This window comes from Channa argus, chromosome 1 (genome assembly GCF_033026475.1).
Source record: "Channa argus isolate prfri chromosome 1, Channa argus male v1.0, whole genome shotgun sequence".
NCBI classification, from domain to species: domain Eukaryota; kingdom Metazoa; phylum Chordata; class Actinopteri; order Anabantiformes; family Channidae; genus Channa; species Channa argus.
Genome location: NC_090197.1, coordinates 36,445,134 through 36,471,168, shown reverse-complemented (window position 1 = coordinate 36,471,168; position 26,035 = coordinate 36,445,134). Strand labels below are relative to the sequence as shown.

The 26,035-nt window shown below is 38.1% G+C and overlaps 1 protein-coding gene across 4 annotated transcripts in view; it reads left to right on the top strand.

The window, feature by feature from the left end:
• rgs7a (regulator of G protein signaling 7a) overlaps positions 1–26,035 on the top strand; it is a 49,954-nt gene that overhangs the window by 21,389 nt on the left and 2,530 nt on the right. For all 4 annotated transcript variants that reach the window (XM_067516848.1, XM_067516838.1, XM_067516820.1 and 1 more), the window contains exons 3-14: positions 6,698–6,794; positions 14,505–14,555; positions 20,083–20,189; positions 20,960–21,011; positions 21,969–22,033; positions 22,360–22,436; positions 22,657–22,738; positions 23,636–23,710; positions 23,795–23,893; positions 24,088–24,149; positions 24,550–24,660; positions 24,787–24,912. In XM_067516848.1, coding sequence (XP_067372949.1) covers positions 6,698–6,794; positions 14,505–14,555; positions 20,083–20,189; positions 20,960–21,011; positions 21,969–22,033; positions 22,360–22,436; positions 22,657–22,738; positions 23,636–23,710; positions 23,795–23,893; positions 24,088–24,149; positions 24,550–24,660; positions 24,787–24,912 — 1,004 coding nt within the window. The remainder of the gene's footprint in view (positions 1–6,697; positions 6,795–14,504; positions 14,556–20,082; positions 20,190–20,959; positions 21,012–21,968; positions 22,034–22,359; positions 22,437–22,656; positions 22,739–23,635; positions 23,711–23,794; positions 23,894–24,087; positions 24,150–24,549; positions 24,661–24,786; positions 24,913–26,035) is intronic.

Sequence of the window (26,035 nt, the reverse complement as noted above, 5' to 3'; positions counted from 1 at the left end):
AGTAGAGAAATTCATTTAAAATAGGATGGATTATAAATCAGAATGCTTCATGCAAGATTAAATGTGAGCAAAGCAAACAGAACATGGCCATCTGTTGCCAAGGCCTAAGCAAAGGGTTATTTTTACAGGGCTCCTTACTTCACTTTCATTACATATCCGACTTTTCTCCTCCATATAACCCTGAATATTTGGCAGTTGGCTGTAGTGCTAACAAAATTAGTTTAGCAGGAGAAGATGACACGTGATGGCACGTGCTTTGATGAATGGTAACAGGTGTCATTTTGTACTCAAAATGAAAATAAAAATAGATTTTCCCATTTGAGCATTAATTGCTTTCTCCGTTTTTCTAGACCAAAAAACAAACAAACAAACAAACAAATCAACTAATTGAGAATGTAATCAAGAGATTAATCGTTGTTAGTTTCAGCTGTGCAATAAAGGTTTGCCTTAGAATAATCAACACAAACACTGCAATAAAAAACAAGCCCTATTTCTCCCTCTTCCCTCACAACTAGCCAGACAAAATTCTGCAGTATCTGTGCTACATTTCAAGATTATTTTGTGGAATTATACCAAGATAATGTTATGATAATTTATCACATAGAGCGTACTGCAGTCAGGTACACAACATCAGTTAATAGAGCAGAATAGAGAAACGAAAAAGAATGCCTTTCTTCTTCTTCCTATCCCCTAAATTTAAACAAGACAGCATCTATCGTCCTCTTTTTCTCCATCCTTCACACCCTCTGTCCCCCCATGCTACCCCCACAACCACTCTCTTCCTTTCTTTCTTGTGAATGAGCGATGGCGAGGTGCCAAAGATGTCCTTGTGATGGTGATCACAGGCTGTGTTGCTGTGGTAACTCGGAAACGTATGGTAACCTCAGAGAGACTTAAGATTCTTGACATCGTTTCGACAGCCTTGTCGGTGTGGGCTTAATACTTTTACCCCACCGATCTGCAGCATCATTTTCATTTTGAACGCACAAGTGGTGGAGGGCTGCACAAGCGCAGCCTGAAGTCAGCAACACATGTTGAATTTAACTAGCAACATAACAATGTTTGTTCATGATAGTGAGCAGAAGCCAGTTTGTGGATGCTTTCTATATGTTTGTTTATTCTGACTCTTCCCAGTCATGCATACTTGTATATTTGGCAGGTGAAGTGTTTATTCTGATTCAAAAATGTGTGTGCTTACATCTAATGCGTTGGTGTTTAATTTTATTTCAAGGGCATTAAAGAGCTGAAACAGGTATTTAGGCAGGTAAAAAAAATCCCCTAGATCTCTGTATTTTGTCACAATATAACAAAAACCAATATGTGCTTTATTGAATGTGCAACATGGACAGAATACGTGGTGAATACATGCACTGTGGTAATTGCGTTGTTTTACTGATGATTAGGTTTATATTGACCAGAATATCATCGGTAGTATAATAGATGAAACAGCATTTGATGTTACGTTATGGATGGGGTAATAAATGTTCTACTGGTTTCTTGCTATTCATTATTACTTATTTCACAGATCAATATGAAGGGTTTCAGTGTGTTTTATTATCCAAAAAAAAAAAAAAAAGCTTTTGACTGAAGCTGTTTTGTTACTCCTCTACTGTGTATAGCTGTTATTAAAAAAAAAAGGGGTTGTGGTGACTATAAAAGCTCTATAATGAAAAGTGCTCTTGTCTACCAAAGGCCAATACAATATGAATACCTTTGGTCAGCATTTATTTCTCCTCTATGTTTAGTAGTAAATGAGCAGTTGACCTTTATATTCCTGCGTGGGGGGCTAGGCAAAGTGTACATTTACTTGTTTGTGTGTGTTTAACGTCCCTCGATAGGTTGAGAAAGAAACTCTCTCAGACGTGGATAAACACCCGTCTGCCTTCAGAGAGCTTATATAAGAAGTGATAATTTAATTAAAGCTGTTTGAAAAATGTGTTTGAATGCATCAAGTGCTGAGATTTTTCCTCCTTACCCAAATCTAGGTCACTGGTGAAAAGGAACAACATCATTTGAATGTGTCACCTTTCTATACACACAGAGAAGGCAAAGGCTAGACAGGCAGGAGACCTTGTCTCTCAAATAGATGAATACCAAGCATAATAATTTTGCTCATAATATGCACTGATCAAAAACAGCACTGAAATTTCAACTCTTTGAGAAATTATCAACGGTATGTTTTGCTTGTGCTGTGCTCTAACCTTATTTTTCAAAGTATGGCATGAGGAACATTTTGTTTTTGGATTTGCTTCATATGCAAATGCACCAGCCTTTTTAGATGAGATGTGTGATTCATTTGTAGTGACATGACATTTTACTGTGCTTTAATGCAGCCCTGCATACACCTCAGAGTATTTTTGTTGGGAACCTGGTGCTAGTATTCATATTATATATATTTGTAAACAACTCCTAGTTTTGTGGCAAAACAAAATGTGAACTATAATTACTAAGCCTCCACCATGAGTTGGTTATTAAACCCAAGGATAGGAGTTCAGAAGGAAATGAGATCAACCGACTGCAAAGACTGTTTTAGTAGAGCTGTCATGGTATATAGCCACAGGTTTTATTCAGGCTGCACTCGCACTGCCTCAGGCAGCCAGACTTGAGCTCAATTGCTCACCTATTTAGATGCTGCACTTTTTAAAATATAATAATCCCCACCTTCTGGGTACATAATATGTGTGTGTGCAGCTCAGAATTCTGCCAGACTGCATATGTTCTGCGCCTGGTAATTGCTGTGTATTTTGTGTGTATAAGAATAGAATATCTGTGCTGTGTGTGTATGTGTGTGTGCGTGTGTATGCACATGCTTCTCTGTAATGTGTATGTGTATTTGGAGAATAGGTTTTCTCCTCAAGAAGACATGTAGTACTTGTCCTTAGATAACACTATCAAGGTAATACCATTCTCACTGCACATCTGATGCAGCAACACTCACCCATTATTGCGCAGGCAACATGACCAAGAGAGTGGGAGGGGGGCATAGGAGAAGAAGAAGTTTAATAAATAAAGGAGCTTTTAATTTCCTCAGCAGCTCTGTCAGTGTGATTTTTACATCTGCACGGACAGACAGAAGCCGAAATGAAGACTAGATCATTTTCATTTTAATATGAAAAGCTACATTTGATATTGTGGGACAAGAAAGACTATGCAAAATTTATCTTGATATATTATTCATTGTGCACCAGTAAACACTGGTCTTTCTTGCAGGGTTTATGTAGTTAATGATGTTCTGGTTAAGGCTCTTTGTAAAAACTCAAAACTTTAATTTTATTGAGCACTGAACATTTATTCCCATCTTTTAAATCTAGGTCAGGACAAATAGCATTTGTGAAGGAAGGAAATTATTTCATGCAAGCTGTAGGTCACATAGGATAGGAACCAACAAACGAATTCTCTATGACCTGCAAGTATTAGCTTACTTCAAATGTCAAGGTCACCTACTGCAACTTTAACGTATGTTACTTTTGGCAGCTTATCCACCTGCCTTAGTTAGCTCATCACTCACTCTTATACTGTACACACCACAGTCATTGAACAATATATGAAGGCTCTCGACAGTTATATAGGTCAAGTGATGTTTATTTTTGACTCGTTTTATGTAACTGTGGGAAACAGGCTGGAAAAGATCTCATTTACATGCTGCACACATAAAAACACTGATGTAATGTAACGATATGCTTCTGTTATCATTAACGTGAACCCACTCAGCATCTCCACCTTCTACCATCAAACCCACCAACAAAGGCAGCAAAACAAGCTCTTTTCCAATCGCCTTTCATTCTTACAATTAAAAATGTCACTTCAAAGTGAGAAATTAATTTACACAAAACAAAACAAAACAAACAAACAAAAATCCTCCCACAAAGTTACCATTTGGATTCCCAATTTGCTCAGTATATAGTACAACCTTCCTTGTTCGCTCGCTTTTCTTGGAAGCAGCCTGTCAAATGGGTGGACTTATGGTGCACTTAAGAATGGCTAAAAAGAAATCTAAGAGGTCAGCATTGATTTACAAACCCAGTTTGAAATGTTTTTTGCACCAAATGGTTCTTCAGAACATTCTGATTGCACCCTGAGTGCCCTCAGTGATAGTCTTTGAAGTGCCTGGAGCCATGTGCTGGAGCTCAGTATGTGCTTATATCCGGAGCTTTTGTTAGTCACTTCATATGTACTGAGTCCTGTGCCATCATTATTCAATGATTCACACTGCGCAGCCAAAACACTCACTCTTATCTGTTAAGAGGCTGCAGAGACACAGTCAGACAGCTCTGGGTGGGTGGATGGGTGGGGGACAGAGGAAGAGAGAGAGAGTGAAAGAGAGCCTCTTGCTCTCTTGAGGGAAACGACATTCCTCTCTTCCTCACAACATGAAGCCACAGAGCATCCCGACTTCAAGAGCTTTAGATCCTGAATATTCACGCTGGTGGCATTTTACCATGTGTAGGCGGTGAGGATTTGCAGAGATAGGAGAGAGTGTGTGAAGTATTGATCACTGTTGCTGCTGTCCTTGTTTGCTCTGCGTCTCACAGTGCCAGCTAACTGTCAGAGAGAGAGAGAGTGAGACATAGATACAGAGGGAAGGTTGGCGTTATAGGGCACAGTTATTCAACAGAATTGAACTAAATACAATTAGGGATTCAATTAGAGAGGTGTGTTTGAAAACAACAAAAGAAACGTTCAATCTTAGGCGATTGAATGACTGGTCCTTAAGCAATGGCACCAGGTGGTCGTGGCTGACCAGTGGTGAACCATCACTAACTAGGATGATTTTTAGCTCCAGGGTATTTGATTAACTACTAGCTTTAACTATATCATACGCTACAATAGTAGCTCATGAACAGCCAAACCAAAATAGATTAAACACTGTAATGTTTTCTATACTAAAAAATGCTCCTCTCTCACCCAGTGACAGAAAATGATTTGTAACGGAGCCCCAAGAAATAAAAATCTTTATCTGCGTTGCTGTTTCTACACCAATACAACTGATCAGTTTTGTGTGTGTCATATGAAAATGAAGATGAAACAAAATAGGTTGTAAGTACACACGATCTAAACCACCCTAGTTAAGGAACAAAAAGTTACCCTTTTTCATTGAGTTAATTGAATGACTATAGTATTTATTGTTGCTTTTATTATTGTGAGGTTAAGTATAGTATAGAAAATCCCTTACAGGTGGTAGGATGTATGTGAAGCCACATCTATGTGTGCTTGTAGACAAGTGGACACTGGATGGTGTGCACCAATGACCACTGTACTCTGACTGCATAGAAAAGCCTATGCAAGGGTGCTTGAAAAAAGGCTCAAAAAACTAAAGATCCAGCAGGAGCCATACAGAAATTGTCCAGGTCTGGTCTCTGTCAACGTTGATCCTTGTCACTGATCCTGTTTGTAATTTTAATGGATAGAATCTCAATGTGCAGCCAGGTGAGGACAAATGCTTAAACATGTCCTGGTGCGACTGGCCTCAGAGTACAAAGCACCTGCAGTGAGAGTCAGCACTTCCTTCTCATCTAAAGCCACGGCTTTCTGGTGGAGGAACAGGGGATCTCTCTCTTCAGTTGGGAGTCAGACTCTGCCTCAAATGAAGTAGTGGAAGTATTTTGGGATCGTGTTCACAAGTGAAATGGCTGAAAAGGAAAATGAGATCAAGGGGTGGCTGGGTGTGGCTTTATCAATAGTAGTCCTCGACTGTTACGGTGAAAAAGAAGACAAAACAAAAGGCAAAGCTTTTGATTTACTAGTGATTTGTATTCCAAGCCTCACCAATATTAATGAGCTTTAGAGAGTTTCCAAAGCTGTGGCTGAAGGCAACCTTAGAGACAATGTATGATATAGATTTTAGATATGCTGTCAGAGACATTTGTTGTAGCCTGGGAATGCTTTGGGATCTCCCACGAGAAGCTGGGAGACATTGGTGGAAAAAAAATGCCTTTCACAACATGCTGCAACCACCGCCTGAATTTGTGTTGTGTATATATATATATGTATATATATATAGTGTTTTGCCAGGCCATTGAACACTTTGCACATATTATCCATGTTTATATTTTTACATTAAGGGAGGGGATTGAAGAGCTCTTGGCATCCAATCAGACTGACATACCCGGCCACGCTCAACTCTCCACTTTGCTCCCTACTGTGTGTTCTTGGAAACGTGGCCGCTTTGTGTTGCCCTGGCAGGCCCTTGAGACACATTTTTTTGCCTCAGTGACGTGTGTGTATGTTTTTGTGTTTGTATGTGTGTCTTCACCTCTGTGCCTTAGGACTCTGTTTAGTTCCTGGTTAGAATTTGCAACTCATGCTCAAATGCAGTTTTCTATGGTCTGCAAAGTTTAGGTGTGCAATGCTTTAAACACACAAAAATAAACAGTATGGATAAGAGCAAATACTTGCTGGACTGGACTGAATTTATAGCTTTTGCAGAATTTAATAAGTGCAGCTTACTGGCAGTTTTATGTGACAAATGGCACAAATCAGAAAGATTTTGTCAAAGGAGAAGCATAAATCTGACAACAGTGATTGTTAGTCACCAGCTTTCCTGCCTCACTCTGTGTACTTTGGGAATGTGGCTGAACCACTCAGGAGCCTGTTTTTACCTGTTTACCGCTTTCTGGTATGCTCACACACAACCTTCAATTACTCCTGCTCTCTGTTCCCCCTTTCTCTTCTCTCCTACTGTCCCTGTATTGTCCAGATGGAGGAAGTAATAGCACGCATGCAGGATGAGAAAAATGGCATCCCAATCCGAACAGTGAAAAGTTTTCTTACCAAGATCCCCAGTGTTTTTTCAGGTAAGGCTCTTATTTTTCTGCTCTGTACTGTTGTGCTCTTCTCTTCCTCCTCTCGCTTGGCTCCCACCCACAAAGTACTCGACCAGTCCTCTGTTCTTGCCAAACAAAACAATGGAAGTATTTAGAGAGTTGTCTGTTTTGCATTTCACACCAGCAGTGCCAGAATGTCAAGAGCATCAGATTGGATTTAGAGCTGTGCAATTTAATGGATCAGAATCCAGTTACAATGACACTTCAACTTTATAAGAAATTGGTACAGTTAAACACCAGATTTAAAGGCTAAGAGTAGTGAGGCTGTCGTCACTCTGTTTTTGCATTACATGAAGATGAAACACTAAAATAAAAAGTTTCCCTATTAAAAGTACACAATTCAAGTAGCAAATCGAATTCTCAACCTATATCATCCTTGTGAGCCAAAATCTATCCAGCATCTACGGTGTATAAAGCATAGAATGCCTGGTCAAATAGCCAAATGTTCTGATAATCCAAACCATTTAGTCTTAGATCTTCCTATAAGCACTTGTTCCTGCAAATTGTGCACAAACCGACTTTCTTTTATGTTTGTGCCTTGCAGCATCAACAGTGCCAGAGATACCACTGGTCACCATCACTGCTACAAAAGCACCATGTGTGGCATATTGCAAGCAGTGACATATCCAGGCTCTCTTGACATGTCAACAATAAGCAACGCATTAAAAAAAAAAAAGATTGGCAGAGAGCATGGATGTGTGAGCACACACAGATAAATTGAAATAGCTACCTTTGTTCTTGGTGACGTGGTGAAACAAATGCTTTGGGCATATAAAAAACAGCTGATGCACAGCCTTTTTTGTTTCCTTTTTGATGCAGTCTACTACATGTGTTTGTCAACAAGCTATATTAATTATTCATTATACATCTGGACAAGCAACACCAGCTCAGATTCATCACTATTCTGTGTGCCATATTTTATACAACTAGTACAGCCGATGTAGCAAACAGCTCAATGACTACGTCTGAAGGAATATGACAGAGTTGCAACAGATGGCTTGTATTTGTGCCTTTACTTTGAACTTAACCCATACTGCATGGTACATACTGTACCTATACCTAACAACAGAACTGTATTTATGCTCCATCCACATGTCAACACACAATCATAGGCTTTACAATTCATCCATCATCAGCAGGTTAGATTGCAGCTGCTCTTAAAGTAATGTTGAGCACAGTAGCGTCAGTAAGAAAGAACCAGGACTGTGGAATTTCTTTTCTCCAAAAGTGTAGTGCTCAGACTTCATGCTCACCATAACAAAATTCTCCTCCTGTTAGTTTCATGGGCTCCAACAAGGCCACAGTCCCTCTGTAGCCTCCCTTCTGTGAACACTGCCACTTGTGCTTATTGAAGCACTTGGCCAAGCTGTGAGCACAACAGCCAGGGATGTCACCCAAGTTGCTGCAATCTGTTTTTCCACTATACTATAAGAATACACTGGGTCTATCCCTTTGTGCACGTATATATATATATATATATATATATATATATATATATATATATATATATATATATATATATATATATATATACAGATTACATTTACAGTGTTTTTTTAAAATGTTCACCTTTCTTTGTTATAGCTATGTGCAGTTTTACCATGTTTGTGTACATAATTCTGGTAATAAATTCATATACTGCTACTACTACTACTACTACCATGATTTAAAACAAAACATCCTAATGTTATATAAATATTTTCATACATGTCAGAATTTTATTCATGCATAATTTCTACTTATAGCATATATTTTCATCTGTACATATTTTCTATTACTGTGTGCTTTTACTAATATTTGCCATCACTAGAATCATTTATAGGTAGTCATATAACTCTGTTTATAATTTTATTTTGATGTGCACAAATGCTTGCTTTCACACATATACACACACACACACAATGTACAGACAAAAATGCACAGGCCAATTTATGGGCATGATGTTAATCAATTCGAAGAACATCCTTGTTAGAAATTACCTTACACATCTCATTTAAGCTCTCCTAAAAAGTGGGTCAACTTTGACAATGTAAAAATGGGGCTGCATTAATGATGTTAATTCATAGACAATCTCATTTGATTGTGGGGGTGCTGGAAAACAAGGTGGTGTGGCGATGGAGAAATGGAGAGACAAACCACAAACAGACAAATCAGCAGCTTGATGGACAGACAGGCAGCCACAGGGGCCGACTGTCTCACTGCATGAATTCCCTCATGTCTCTATTTCACACCTTTATTCAGTCTTCTGTGGCTCTCGTCCCCTTAATGCACCTTCACCTGTCAGCATGACAGACAGTAATAATAACTTGGAAAATACTGCATATATTTAGCCAAAGTGCGGGTAGGGTGTGAAAATGTCCAGGAGGGAGAGGATGCCGTTGTTTTTCTGAGATGTGAAAATGCAATCTCAGATGGAGATGCTTAATGACATCCACTATATGAAGGGCTGGAGGTCTGTTCTAGCTAGAGTGAAGTTTTCTGTAGACTATTAGATTGTTTTATCATTTGCTTTAAAAACTTAGCTCATGTATATCTTGCCCAGCATTCTGCTCATTTTTATATGATGCATCCGTCTCTCACACTATCACACTCACAACAGAATCAAATGAAGAAATGTGTTGCAAGGAGCACAGACAACATCAGTAATGTCTCTAAGAGCAACTAAAAAGCACCTGTCAGCACCGTCAACTATGTGTATATATATTTTGTCAGATTAAATATGTCAGCAGGATCATAAGTAGCAAAATGCTAACACAAGGTTACCGGAGTCAGCATTCAAGTAAAGAAATAAAAAAAAAAATCTGAAAACCTACTTGTTACCAAGATCAATTCCCAACCCACTGACTGAAGGTCAGCTCTAGTAAATGTGTGTGTCTGAAACTATGGCAACAAGTGTGTCCCAGTTGAGTCCAACACTTTTTAGTGTCCCCCGGAACCATTATAGACAGCTGTCAAAGCAATGTCTCTAGGAGTCACTAAAAATAGACGGACATTTAGATTTGTTCATGCATTTTTAGTTGCTCCTGGAGATATGTTGCAGTGCATTTCTCCATTTGGTTGTGTTGTGCATTTCCTAATGCTGCGCCTTTGGTCAAATTGATGAAGCTGTTTTTATTTAAATTTTTTGCTTGTGTTTTGTTAATTTGCATTGCTGTGAGCTCTCAGGGCCATCGTGTCTTACCTCTCTTCTGACAATATTCTGGCCTGTTTAAGTTTAGTTATTTGTTTTTGGCAGCTGGAAATATCTGCTGTGATGCACACACTTATTAAATGAAAAAACTGCAACTGAAATGTTTCTGCTGTGACCGATTGTTTTGTTGCCACACACAATAGATGCTTCATTATGCCATTGTACCTCTTTGGTCATTTATATTAATGGATTGCAGCTAAAGAGAGCTGGCTTGGAGAGGGTGTCAGAAAAAAATATTTGGTAATGGAAGGCCTATTACCCACCCACAGGGTGCAAGGCAAGATGAATTGGTATGGACTGTGATAATGAGGGGTGGTGGGTAGGTTTAAGAGTGTCATTGTTTTCCCTTTCATTTGGATCTATATGCAAATAGGTATTCCAGCACAATGTGAATGCATTAGATACAGTAAATGTGTAAACATAGGTATGTCCTAACAAGGTCAGTAAACACACAAAAACAGTGGTGGATAAAGTATCCAAAACTGCAGTTGAGTAAAAGTATAAATACACATAGCAAAAGTATGATATTTCTACTAACAGTAGGTACGTTATTACTTTCAGTGGTTCTTAATGATTTGTATCAAAACATGTAAATCATTGTGCGAAACTCACTGACCATCATGTATCAACAATATGAGAGCTTATTGCTTTGTCTACTGCGATTACCACAGGGGATGGTTCACACGTTAAGTACTGTGGAAGGCAGATTTTTCAAAGCGAAATAACCTTAAACGAACAAAATGAGTGTTCATAGGACCAGTAGGCGGGACCAACTTCCAGTGAGCGCTGGAGCTCTGTAACAATTTAGTTCATGGTAGTAGACGAAAGTGATGGACTGAAGCTTTTTTTTATATATGTGATCTGATGCTTTTTCAGTTTTATTTTTACACTACTCATGTTAAAACATCACATAGTGACAGAAATAGCCTGCAGCGGCATTTGCGCCATAATTTCAAAAATAAAACACGAACCACTGATGCCAAATACAAAAGCTGGAAATAAGTTCAGAACGCGGAGAATTAATGAGTGATAGAAATCCAATAATAATGAGTGCAACGGTATGTGGCAATGTTGTAGCATTATTTTTTTATCTGCAATAGCGCATGTGCCTCTCTGCCTTCAGAAGGAGAGAGGAACAAAAACAAATGATGTCAATCATATTAATGTATAAATCACCTCCGTTTTACATTCTCTCCATTGGACAGAGAGGCGGTGGTAGGAAACCCGAATATAAAGTTCAGGGGATGTCTGGACCGCTTGTCGTTACATTGTTTGATTGACATGCAGAGCGAATTTGACACTGCATTTAAAGATCCCCATAAAAAGAGGAATTCGGTGGCTTCGTGTCCGAAAAATATGGCTCTTATTTGCAGTTTCTTATTTTGAAATAAGACCCATGCAACTAACGCTAAAACTAACGCAAATTTGATTGGATAGATACAGTGGAGTAAAAGGAACAGTTTCAATCCAAGACAAATTCTCGGATATAATAGAGAAAAAGTCAAAGTAGCCAAAAGTAAAATACAGATATGTGAAAAATGTACTTAGGTGCAGTAACGTCGTTGCGTTCCACCTCTGCGCACGCGCACGCACACATAATCTATGACGTCAGATATCCAAGGAAGAGATTCAAACAATGAGGATCAAAGGACTAAATATTATGTTTGATTTGACATAAGCTAAGCTGGTGTTTCAGTTTGTATTTTGAGTTTGCCATTTCTATTCTTAGTGCTATTCTTATAAAAAGTCCTAATTCAGACATTTTGATTATATTGTTCAAGTTTGGTTAGATGATTAAGTTAGTTAATTCACCATGACTCAAGAGGCCAACATATCACAACAGAAAAATTATCTCCAGTGGCAGATTGAATGCCTCAAAGAGAAACAGAAAAAATCTAACAAGTACTGGGAAAAGGAAAGTCTTTCTAAATGCAGAATAATAGACTCTCTGAAGGCCAAAATCAAGAATCTCCAGGAAGAGGTAAGAGCCACCAAGGCGAGGACTAAACAAGAGCATGACGAACTAAAACAGGAATTAGACTCAAGCCAAAACAGGATCAAACAACTTACTTTGAAAATGGATGACATGCAGGACAGCTTTGATAAAAATCAAACACTGCACAAGACCACTGTTACAAAACTAGAAGGAAAATTAAAAACCCTTCATGAAAGAAACGAATCTTTGGCAAAAGTGTTAGAGGAGAAGAAAAATGTCATATTATCCAAGCAAAAAGACTTTGACGGGAGGCTGGCAATGCAAAATGAGGAAGCAGACAAGGCTATGAGGAACCAGGCAGAAAAATATGAATTTCAGGTTAAGGAGAAACTCGACCAGATGGAGGAGGAGAAGAGAAGGATGGCAAAGAACCTGGAGTACACACAAAACTTAATTGAAAAACAAAGAGAAGAAATAAAGAATTCTCACATTAAAAGTAAAGCCATGTGCAAAATCCTGGAAGAGCAGTTAAAAAAACAAGAACAGAAAATACATGATCTGAAGAATCGACCAAATCTGGAAGGAACTGTGGCCAAATTAAATAATACGTTGAGAGCAAAAGACGATATTATTGCACAGAAAAATTGGGAAATTGGCCTTTTAAAATCAGAAAAGGAAGATTTTCAGGAAAAGTGGTGCACCGAAAAAGACAGCAATGCCATGTTAACTGTGGTGTTACAAGAAATGAGGGACAAATGTGAATGTCTGGAAAAAGAAAAAGCAATGGAACAGTCCACTCACAAGCAAATACAAGTCCAGCTAAACAAGGCCAAGCTAAAAATTAGTGACCTGATTGAAAATTCATCACTGCTTAGATACAAAGTGAATGCCAGTGAGTCCGAGCTTAAAAAGCTGCAGGTCAAGGTCAAATCCCTGGAGAAATATCAGCTGCGTTTTAAAGAGGATCTACAGGTATGCATATCTGTTATGGGTGACAACAAGGAATTTATTAAAAGAGTGGTCTCCCTCAGGAAGCGCTACTTAGACAATGAAAAGACAGTGCAGATGGATGCAGAAACAAAGGCATCCTATGAACATCAGATTCATTGTCTTGTAAAAAGCGTTAGTCGTTTTGAAAGGATCCGTCAGAGCAACCGCATCGAGCTGGAAAGAGCTTACAAGATGATACAGGAAAAAACTCAGTCTCTGGACAAGAACAACTCTTATTTAATCAGCTTAAATAATAACAAAACTATAAAGATGAAGCAACTTGAGAAAGATCTTAAAGACACTACCTCGCAGTTCCAAAAGGCACAGAAGACTGCAGAGGACAGACTTGGATCAGGGGCACATATAAAAGTGCTTCCGAGTTGATGGTATCATGTATGCAATGCTGTTTGTTGATGAGGACTTGTACAACTCCTCTGTCATGGCTCAGCGGAGGTACCCTTGAGCCCTGACACCACATCAGGATGAAAATCTCCATGTCTGCGTGGGTTTCCTCTGAGTACTTCACTTTCCTCCCACCTCAAAATGGCTGAATAAATGGCTGAATTTACATCCACTCTGCAGGTGTTTGGTTTATTATAAATGGCAGCGATGCGATTTTAATTGAACCAAGGTTCAATTAAAATAGTAGTTTTTCAAAACACAACACTTTTTCTTATGCAGACAGTGACAAAGATATTTTTAAAGGCTAATAAAATGTTGACGACTTGATGTTTGCTGACTATGAGACTATGTGGACTACTAGACTTTGTGGACTATGATGTTTACGGATGACATTGTGATCTGTAGTGAGAGCAGGCGGAGGAAAATCTAGAGAGGTGGAGGGACGCTCTGGAAAGCGGAGGAATGAAGGTTAGAATACATGTGCAAGGCACAGCAAGGCAGTCATCTAAAGACCACAGGGTTAGTGGTTCGATTCCCGGTTCGAGCCCGCGCATCGGTGTGATTGTGTGTGAATGGGTGAAAGAAGCAACATTGTAAAGCGCTTTGGAAAGTGCTATATAAGCGGCCATTTACATATGTGTGAATGAGAGGAACCCAAGTGGAAAAGTGAGGTTACAGGGAGCAGAGGTGAAGAAGGTGCAGGACTTTAAGTACTTGGGGTCAACGGTTCAGAGCAACGGAGAGTGTGGAAAAGAGGTGAAGATGTGAGCGCAAGCAGGTTGGAACGGGTGGAGAAAAGTGTCAGATGTGTTGTGTGATAAAAGAGTATCAGTGGGAATGAAAGGAAATGTGTTTAAGACGGTGGTGAGACCAGCAATGTTGTGTTTAATCGTTGTGAGTGTGTATGCACAACCAGTTTTTGTCTTATGACCTCGACAAAGTAACTATAAGTTATATACTATATATACTAGTATATACTATACTATAATTCTTTTTTTCTCATGCTTCTTTAAATGTACAATGCCACTGTCAAAGTCAATAATTACTGATGTGCTCATTTACAGTACTTAGATTTTATGTGGGGCTTAATATTGCTTTATACGAACTTGGAAAATCTACATAAAATTGTTCAGTTTAATATCTATGTGTTCTCCCTTTTCAGGTTCTGAAATTGTACAGTGGATGATCAAGAATCTGGATATTGAAGATCCAGGTAAAAGAGCTGATCGTGTAATATGTTGGTTGGTATGTAGGTTAATTCTATTGGGTTCACAGGTTCACACAACGAAAACCTTTGATCTGAGAGAGTCTTATCTTAATTCAAGCTAATGTTGGTGTAGAAACTATATTGCTTACTTTTAGTGCTGTTTATATTATACACTATATTTTGAACTTGCTGATGGTTTGCTCTTGCAAAACGGCGAAGTGCTGAACAGATATTGTAGCCTACAGCCTTTGGAGTTTTGAGGTTTCCATTAGTCTGCACAAAAAGAAACAACCTTTGTGGAACCAGACCACAGTTTTGCATTTGTCTTTGATCTTGTGTCCTTGAGCTACAGCAGACACCACAACTCTTGCTCTCCTGCTTTTCTTTCTTATTATTCCATTTTGTCCCATGCGATAAAGGAGACTGTCTCGAGGGAGTTGCAGATCGTTAGCTGAGCTCCTCAAAATTCAGATTTGGATCGGCTGTGAACTGCGATAAATACGGAAAGTTAAAACTAGTTGGTTGCTTGCATTAAAGGCGATGATAAACAAATATAGATAACAATTTGCAGAACATTTTTAACAGTCTAACAGTTTTAGGTTCAAAATGGGTTTTATATGCCTGGGTGTGTGTTTGTCCCAGTGTTTGAATGTGCGCGCTTCAATGTTATATTTATATTTATCATAATCAAGAAAACCAATTGTTCACGTAGCTCACGCTCACAATTGCTTTGTGTGTTGTTTCATTTGTATGCAAGGATCTTCCTGCCTTTTTGTAATCTGCGTGTATTTCTATCATAAAGGCTTTTTTGCATCCACGTTTGTGTGTGCTGGGGTTATAGATGTGATGCTTTTCTCCTCACCCAAGTCAGCACTGTGATTAATAATATATCTGTATCATAATATGTCTAAAAAGACCAAAAATTAAAAAAACACCAACACAAAGCCAGTTAAATCAGTTGTGCTAAAGGTGCTCTACAAACTGGGCCATAAATGGCAATAAAGCCTTTAAGCTATATACATCTTTAGTGTCGTACACTATAGTATAGAAAATATTAATCTAAGACTGTACCACCAATCAAAATAGTCAAACATTGCACAGTGAAGAGTCTGAAAAAGTGTTTTTTTTTCTCCTGTTCTTTGTTTTCAACTCATTTTTTTAATGTGTGCACTTTTTTGCAAACAGGCACAAAACATACTGCCAGTTGCCCCGCAGCAGTGAACACAGTGTTGTGCAAAACTAAGCGACTTCAGCATAGAACAACTCCTGGCGGGGTTGACAGACACAACAAAGTGAAATGCAATTAATTTGGCTCACAGCACGATAGCAGCATGCTTATTCTGTAAAGTCAAATGGGCTTATATCAAAGTTGACTGGGGATCATGATTTTTTTGCTAAACGACAACCACAGATGATATGTTTGTTATTTTTAAGCATTTCATATTGCTGATGTAACTCGTTACCATAAAAATTTCATGTTTCTGAACCTACTATTATAGCGTTATAACAAGATTAATGTGAACATACCGGATGTTAAGATTTGTTTCATTAGTATGCATTGCTATGCAGCCCAGTCTAGAAAGCTCACACGGGATGAAAACAAGATAAATGTGTATGAGTCATAAGGTGATATCTTATGTGGACACTGCATATACCCCTCCCTTCAAAATAGTCAGATATACATCAGAAATCTCATAAATGTCCAAGCATTTGCTCTTCTGAAGGACAAATACGGGGTTTCAAGTCTTTAAACTATTTTGAATTGGAACTAGCATGAATCATTCTTCCCTGTGGTGTATCTCTGATTAATTATAGATAAACAACAATAAATCCACTAGAATTCATGCCAAAAAAGACAGTCTTTAGCTTCAAATTGGGTATCACAATCTTTAAATATAGACAGTGTCTGCCGTTTTAAAAATAATCTTATTAATTCTTCCAGCACTAACAGGAAGGAACTACTCGCCATGACTTCATGGTGATGAAGTGATAAAATACATTAAAATAAACGCGTTTGGTTCAAATTTAAAACATACTGTATGGCAAATGTCTAAGACAACTAAAACTGACCAAACCAGTTAACCGGTTCGAGAAGATTTAATGGACCATAGATTCATTCTCTTACAATCCAAATTCAAAAAAAGCAGAGATGTGTAAAAAGTAAATAAAAACAGGAAACAAAGACTTTCGTCTCATCAACATAATCAGCCCTCATCATTAGACGTAACAAAAATGGTCAAGGAGTATATTAAAAATATATATAGCAAAAGATTAAAAATAATAGTGCAAAATTTAACATCAGCAAAAAGTACTTTATGATTTGTCTTGTCTTTTTTACTTTGTATGCATTTATTGTTTTTAGCATAATGCTTTGTTGGTTTATGATTTTTTGCATCTATCATACATAATGATCATTCTTTTTTTTTAAGGCACTTTAAGTTGCCGTCTCTATGAAAGTATAAAGTAAGTTCAGAGGATAAATCTGAGGGGTCATGAGAGCATTTAACTTGAAAAGAAAACAGGCTATTACTAAATAGTTTTACATTTTAAATCAAATAATTATTTAAACCAAAGCAACTAAAGTATATTGGGAGGGGACCTATTGTTAGTGGAACTGCCAAATTATTTATTTAAAGTTATAATGTTATAATATGGAATATAATATGATGAATACCCCCTTCAGATGAATACATAGTATTTTTATGTAATAGTTGATGTATGTAATATTTAATACACCCATTTCTTTACTTCAGTAAATGCACTTTCCACTGCTGATTACAGTGTGGATTCTTTATCAAACCACACATACAGTATAGTGCAAGAAATCAAAGTGTAACTACATGTCCAAAATATTTTCCATGTTTTTTAAAAAAAATCTAAACTGGAAGAAAACACCCACACTCCACTTGGCAGAGCTCCAGACTGCCGAGTTTTGGCACAGAGCTGGTAATATGATGGAATCAAAGGGTGCTTCCCCCTGGACTCTGAGGCTGGCCTTTCTTGACAACTTGACTAATTCCAGTCCAACGTTTAGTCAACTATAAAGCTTATAGAAAAGCCTGGTATATGTTAAATTGAACGCAGAAAGTCCCCTGCTGCCAAGAATTGATCTCTACTTAGTAAAACAACAACAAAACCATCTTAGGTAATCTTTTCTCTACCCCATAAAAAATCCCTCCATCAAATTAGTCTGATTCAGCATTAACATAAAACTTTACAGTGGCTACTAAATTAGCACTTAGAGCTCTGCTTGATCACATTTCATGCATGTGCCTTTCATGTAGTGATGAAAGTGTTTCGGGAAATTAGATAAATTGTTTTACCTCGATGACATTCATCATACATTCCTAAAAGGCTGTCAGAAAAACCTACAGATTTACCTCAGTGAAACTAAAGAGACTGACTGAGAAAACCACTACTTGTGACAGAAACTCAATGAAAAAATCAGCACACGCAAAATGCTCTGTGGTTGAAGTATAGAAGACATTGATCTCTAACTGCACTGTCCCAGGTGTCAGTTTTCATAATTTGTAGACTTTACTTTCACATGAAATTTATCCCAGCTGAAATATCAATCCAGAAAATTCAATTTTTAATGGATGATAAGTGAAAAGGGAAAAAAGAATTTATTTATTAAAGTTATTTTTTTGTTATGGACATCTGTCTTCTTGAATTGTTTGTGTCTGTTATGAACAGACGCAGATGACACACTGAAGCCCGCAGCTTGTATAAGCCTTTTCTTCCTGAAGCTCGCTGTCAGAAATGAGCCTTTCTCCTTCTGACTTAATAACACACCGAAATATGTAAAGTAAATTATAAATACATACACGTGGGACACAGGGATAAGGAGGAGGTGACGTGTTTATAAGTAAACAGGTTTAAATCATTTATGAGTCATAATTTATTTATAACAGGAACCCGGTCTCACATATGTACACACACACACACACACACACACACACACACACACACACACACACACACACACACTCATACACATTAGCATCCTGACCTCTCAAAGCTGTGACAGTCATCTCAGTGGTGAAGGAAAAGCTAATCTATATTTATCTCACACACATATACACCCAGTGCATGTGGCTATGTGTGTGTGCACACAGTATAGTATTCACATCTCATGTCAGGTCAAGCATTTGTATCTGTTATGTTGTTATAACTGGGCTGTTATAAGACAGTTTATAGCTAATCTTTCTGGGCATTATACAAACTGATTACGCAAATTGCACGGTAGAAATAGGCAAGAACACTATGAACATGTGAATAAAAGTTTTAACACAGTCTTTATGATGAACAAAAAGGAGCAGCATCAACAGTGAATTGTCAACACATGCTAAATGTAAATAGAAGTTGACATCGTGAAGGGGTTACAGGTTGAAAACAGCAGGAAAAACTGGTGGCAGACAAGACACATAGTTGATGATGATTACGTGTTTTCATTATCCGATGGTTTTAAATCAGGGACAGACAGCTGTGTGCTGCGGAGCGCCAGAGGGAAGCAGGTCTTCACTCCAACCAAGCACCAGGTGAACCAACTGATGAGTTCCGCCTCTGCGGCTGAATGTGGCTAATCAGCCAGACCTCCTGCTGTGCTGTTTGCTTGGGATGGAGACCTGCCCTTCCCTCTGTCAAAGCAGTGTCACAGCCTATTAAAATTAGGGAAGAGCATTATCATGCTGATCCCGAAAGCACGTTTGACATTTTTTTAACGTTTTTCATTTTCTGGTGGAGAGTTAGATAATAAAATTGACAGCACTCTCATATCTTTTGCTGTACAGCCAGCAGCCACAAGATCTCTGGATAAAAGTAAAAAACACAACCAAACAAACAAACAAAAAAAAAACTACAACACCACATTTTCTTGGAGGTCATGTGTCAGACTTTTTCTTGGCTCTTTGGAATTGGCAAGCAACCAGCCGAGTCTCCAGGAATTTACTAGTCGCAGCCAAGAAATCGTTTGATACACAACCCCTGTAAAATAATTAAATGTTGTTTTCACAGTTCTGCTTTTGTTGAGATTACATGAAGAGGACACAGTATGATAATCAGGAGTTGTCTTCAGATGCGCTTGTAGGTAGATTTTGTTACCTTTCCCCCTATTTGCAGTCTTTATGCTCAGGTAAGCTATCGGACTGCTAGCCTAAACCATTCCTTTAAACCTGTTCTGAGAAATCTTTTTTTAAAGAATATAAAAACATATCAATCATAAGAATCTAGTGGCTGTACATATATTATTAATTTTGGTAATAATCTAAATATTTTTGGAAATTGTAGTGAACAGTGTGACATACCAAACATGAGTTGTGATTAACGACGTCTGTGTCTTACAGCCCAAATTTAAAAGGAGTAAAATTTTAAAAACCACTTGATCAAAGACAACTCTCTGAGGTGCTCCCTGTTATTGAACAAAATCTTCCTACCCACGGCCATTTCATTTTAATATTTAATATGCATGTATGGGCTGATGTTTGGAGAAACCTGGATGAGGTGAACTGATGTTTTCTGTGTTTTCTCTCAGTGGAGGCTCTTCACTTAGGAACTCTGATGGCTGCGCATGGTTACTTCTTCCCCATCTCAGATCACGTCCTCACTCTCAAAGATGACGGCACTTTCTATAGGTTTCAGGTAAGCATTATAAAAACCTGTCCTGATTCTTAATTGTGTTGAATTACCTTATGATATCTCTATTGCTCCATCTGAGATAATATTTTGAAATGACCCGAGAAAACAAAAAGGTCTGTGAGCTTGTAATGCTGAAGCTCGGAAGATTTTAAATACTGCTAAACTGGGATTTGTTTTAAAATAATTTTGTGTCATGTCTGTTTAAAGCACCTGAAGCTCTAATAGCTGTTTTCATGAGAATCTTGGGATCTCTAAGTGGGGTGACAGATCAGAGAAATGCTGAAAAATCAGTTGCCTCAAGTGTCTCTATGTGATATGCCGGAGTCAAAATGTTGATTAGCAGTTGTTCTGGTCTATGATTCTTACAGCAAAGAAATAACAAAATTTATGTTAATAGTGGGACTGGTAGTTTTAGTGTTTTTTTCACCCAGTAAGTTCCCCCAAGCACTGCACAGAGCTACCAATGCAATAAGTACTTTAGGCCGTTTGTGTTGCTTGCCTTTGCTCTTCACATGTAATCGTTCAAATCTAAAAGCAGTCCATACACTGCTGCCTGGGGAGGGTCAAGATTCATGTTGGTTTCTGCTCTTACTGAAAAGAGCTTATGTGCTTTAGACGTTAGCCGAGCTCATTATACAAAAAATCTTTCATTGTACCAGACCTCTTATGACAGGGCATACTTTGATTCAAAACATCATGTGGTTAGTTGTTCGCTGTCAGAGATGTAGGGATTCTTTTAGTTTTGTTTCTTAATGACCTGTTTTTCTCTTCAGACTCCATACTTTTGGCCATCAAACTGCTGGGAACCAGAAAACACAGACTATGGTGAGAGAGCTGTTCTTTTATATTCTAATTTGTGCTCCGTGCATTGGGCGGTGAGTGCTAAAGAGGCTAGACTGTTTGTGTAGGGTATAAAATATATTTGTACAGTAGATGTGTTATTACTGAAGATGTTACAAAAGGTTCAAAAGATGAAATATGCAACCTCACTATCTGCACGGTTCAGAAAATCACATTTGGTTCTACTCAAATTCTTGGCCCACAGCTCTGAATAAGTCATAGTGCAGTGGGCTTGTAATAACTATGAGTGCTTTCATTTTTTTCTTTAAATATATTTATATTTTCCATGTATTTCAGCCTCAGCCAATTGGTTCAGTCATACTCCCTGAGACACTGGAAGAGTGTTTGTATGTGGGCATCTGTTGTGCACATTTGGCTGAATGTTTTAATGGTGACACAGGGATGAGCTTTTAATTGGAGCACAGCGGAGATAAACATTTCATAATGCCAAAAATGGTTTAGGTGAATAGCCGCAGTCTTGCAGGTCTTTCATTTGTTGTTTGAGTTGTAGGGGAGGAAAGGGACTAATGCTCACTGCGGGAGTAATCCTATGAGTGTTAGGGGGAGTTAGACTGCCTCAGATGTAGCAACTGATTCAGGAGAATGTAGCCCTTAATGAAAACAGTCTAATGGCATAATGAAGCTTCCACATTATGGTCAGTTAACAAAGGGATGAAGGGTTGATGATAACACAGGACGACATCAAAAGTCAGGCATGCAAGGGCTCACACAGACGCACCCACACACAAGCAACAGAAGCTCATGCCACGTACAGTCAATGACCTTTGTGATTTGCAGGCCAGTTTAAATATGCAGTTGAGAGGATTAAATGAGTAAATGCATGGCCACTTAAGGCTGTTAAAACCAAAGTGAGATCCTGTTTTGTCTCTGTTACAAATCTCTCTGTCTCAACTGTTCTTTCTCTCTCTCTCTCTCTCTCAGCTGTTTACCTCTGCAAAAGAACAATGCAAAATAAAGCACGTCTGGAGCTTGCAGACTATGAAGCGGTAAGTGAAAGAGGTCTTTTAGTGTCAGCCTTTTCCACTTATCTCTTCTATTCCTGTGCTCACACTGCTTGTCTTTTGTTCATACTGACACTGAAAACATTTGTTTTTTTTTCTGTGTGTCACTGTAATTTGTAACTTTCCTTTCACCAACGCTATTATATGAATCACTGGGTTAATTATGCTCAAGGTTCGTCTTTTGTATGTGAACAGAGATCATTAAAGGCGGTATTTAGTCGTGCACTGTTCATGACATGTGCAGTAAACATATTCAGCCCCGATCCTTCAAAAGCCTTCCTTTTCCTGTTTCTTCTTTGTTTCACCTGCAGGAGAGCTTAGCAAGGCTACAGAGAGCTTTCGCCAGGAAATGGGAGTTCATTTTTATGCAAGCAGAAGCACAAGCGAAGTAGGTTTCTATAAGCACCACACACGCATTGAGCCATTATGAGTGAGTCCTCCTACACCTTCATTATGACATCATTAAACGTAGTGGTGTACTACAACTTTCCTGTAATTTTGAGCACACAACATCACAGATGCACTGCACATTGAACATGTACTCTAATGGACATAGGTGTCTGGAAATAAGTTAAATATTTGGTTCTAAATTATTTTTTTTTTCTCAGAGTGGACAAGAAGAGAGACAAAATTGAGAGAAAGATTCTCGACAGTCAGGAAAGAGCATTCTGGGACGTGCACAGACCAGTGGTGAGTAACATTACTGATGCATTGTCACGTTTGCTGTAACCGATATGTTACCGATATTTTACACCACAATCCTATTTTACCCTCCCCATATATATATGTATATATATATATGTATATATATGTGTATATATATATATATATATATATATATATATATATATATATATATATATATATATATATATATATATATATATATATATATACATATATTCATATGACATATGGGTTGTGTATTCTAAATAGACGAGCACACCTCAAATCCTCTGTTGTGTGTTGTGTGTATAAATCTGCCACACACATGAAATGCCACATCAATAACTGTCACAACTCATCAACTTCTGTGCTGCTCTTTAGTGTGTTCAAAACTGTTGCTTAGCATTAGCATTTAGTTTCCCTCCGAGGTTAAAGGCTCTCCTCCACTGTATTTCTGAGAAAGCCACTGCTCCATGTTTAATTGGAAAATAACAAGTTCAATTTCTGCGTCCTTGGAGCAACATAATCAATATTAATTCAAATTTCACAGTGATGCCGTCGAGCTACTTAGCTCTGTTCTTCTGGAAGAGACCTATATTAGACCACTTGTTCAATCAGCCAGAATTTGCACAGTAAGTCTGATTTCCCGCTGGTTTACTTGTTTTGCTGGAATTGGCCCATTCCATGTTTAATTAACCAGCATCTGACACAGTATTCTGGAGAATTCTCAGAATCAATTCACAGCCAAGCAAGGCACATTGAATTTGATTAACAGAAACTCATAATGGCTGCAAATTTACACCTTCAACATTTGTGGTGTCATCCTAGAGGGCAAACCAGAAACAGCTAACGTTGTAAAACTTGCATTTAGGCCTAAATTACCTTATAATTTTGGGATTTTTCTTTCGACATATCTTGCAGCCTGGATGTGTGAATACAACGGAAGTCGACATAAAGAAGTCCTCCAGAATGAAAAACCCTCACAAAACTAGAAAGGTACAGTACGTCACTAACAGTGTCAGCAGCTGTGAGACTTTTACTACAGGTTTGCTTTTTTTTAAAATACTGTTGTTGTTTCAGTCTGTGTATGGGCTGCAGAATGACATCCGTACCCACAGCCCAACTCACACCCCAGCCCCAGAAACCAAGCAGCCTACAGAAGAAGAACTACAGGAACAGGTTAGAGCTGAAGGTGGCACCTTGATCTTTAACAGATTGAAGCTATTACTAATGTTATTATCTTATAATAAATAATATGTAGTAATATGTGTGTATATACAGTACGAAAGTACAAAATCAAGACCCTTCAGGTATCACACAGTTGATGTGTAAATGAATTCAAATCAGCTAACAGTTCCTTGCTATGGTTTCAGATCACCTTTTGGCAATTGCAACTAGATAAACATCGACTGAAGATGTCCAAAGTGGCAGAGAGGTGAGCAATGTTCTGTGTGTCTTTATTGAGTTTAGCCATCGATCGGTTTGTCGACCATTTAAATGGGCTAACGTGGCATAGAATTAGAAGCTCCGACGACCTTGAGGAGCGACTGTGTCCGCACATTGGCTTCACTGGGTGTTAGTGCTGATGATGCCGATACTGTCATTTTGTCATTTTCACTGAGAGAAAGGTGCAATACAGGGTAAATTCGTCTTCGGAGGATTTCAAGTCTCCCTTTGTCAATTAAAGCTTATAAATAAACTAATTCACAATCAATCAGAGGAAGGTGTGGAGGATTTTTTTCAACAGGCATAACAGCTCAATTATAGTGCACACTGAGTCAAATATCTTCCAGTAAAACCTTTATGTGTTTTTTCTTGTTTGTCCATAAAAACAGTTTGCTGGCTTACACAGAGCAGTACGTTGAATATGACCCCTTCCTCACGCTTCCAGATCCATCCAACCCCTGGATCTCAGATGACACCACAGTCTGGGAGCTTGAAGCCAGGTGGGTACATGTCTCTAGAAAAGCAACAGTATGCAAAAGCTACTTGACAGAGCATATAGAGTGTGTTACTGTGTACCGTGCACTTTATCTCTGCCCACATGTTGCATTTTATGTGCCCCTCTCCAGTAAGGAGCCAGGCCAGCAGAGGGTAAAGAGGTGGGCCTTTGGCATTGATGAGGTCCTGAAAGATCCTGTGGGCAGAGAGCAGTTCCTCAAGTTCTTGGAGTCTGAGTTCAGCTCAGAGAATCTCAGGTACCAAATGAAATACACTACACACACACAGACGCACACACACATGCACACACACACACACACACACACGTTTTTCTTACTTATGAAAACATTGCATTACTTTTAAGTCAATGTATCAAAGTGAAAGTATTATCTGTATGATGTATTTATTTATATATTGCATAATTTAATTAGTATATATCCATCTACAGGAAAGCAACTGTGCAACAAGCAACAAGCTACTGTGGGAAGTTTAATCCATCATCACATCATTTTACACATTCATCTCATTTTTAAAATACATTCTCATGCTTGATATATAATTCATCTGAACAATGTAAACAAACTTACATGTAAACAAAAATGCAAAAGCAAGAAGAAAGAAAGATATACTTTTCAAAAACTGCCTGAAAATGAAATAAAGTAAAGGACTTGAGGTCTGATTTGGATTATAAACTGGGTCTTTACCTAAAGCTACTATGGTTCTAATCCTTAAACCCATATAGCTGCCTGAACCTTTAAATTCTTAAGGGAATTCTTAAACCTAAACTAAATTGTTAATGTCCTTGGGCCCAGCGTTTTTATTCCATGTGGGCCCCTGCAATGTGAACAGATATGGTTCACCTCAATGTGATTAATACAAACACATACATTAACACACATGTGACTGTGGAGGATTTAATTCTCACTTTGCATGCACACACATAGACACAAAAATAAAATGTTCATATACACTTTACAAAACACTCTATGGTTAAACTGTGATAACTGAACAAGTTTTCTGTAATTGTCTGATAATATAAGAGATGAAATTATTATTCAGTATCCCAAATATGTCTTAGTTGAATGAATTGTCTGCACAACAACACAGAGGCTGAGAACCATCATTGTTATTACAGTGATCATAACCTCTTTCCATTTATAATAAATAAGCTACAGTAAACTGGTCTAATCAAATCAGAGAGCGCTAGTGTATGCATCTTCAAAAAATACACACAACCGTGGTTAGAAAAACACAGGTGGGGAGGAATATTACAATAATCTGTTTTTTCATGGTAACATGAATACTGAGTATCAAAGATGCATGCCAACAGCTAAATGTATACATAGAGTAACTGCTGTGCAGGATGGTTCCTCTGCTCCC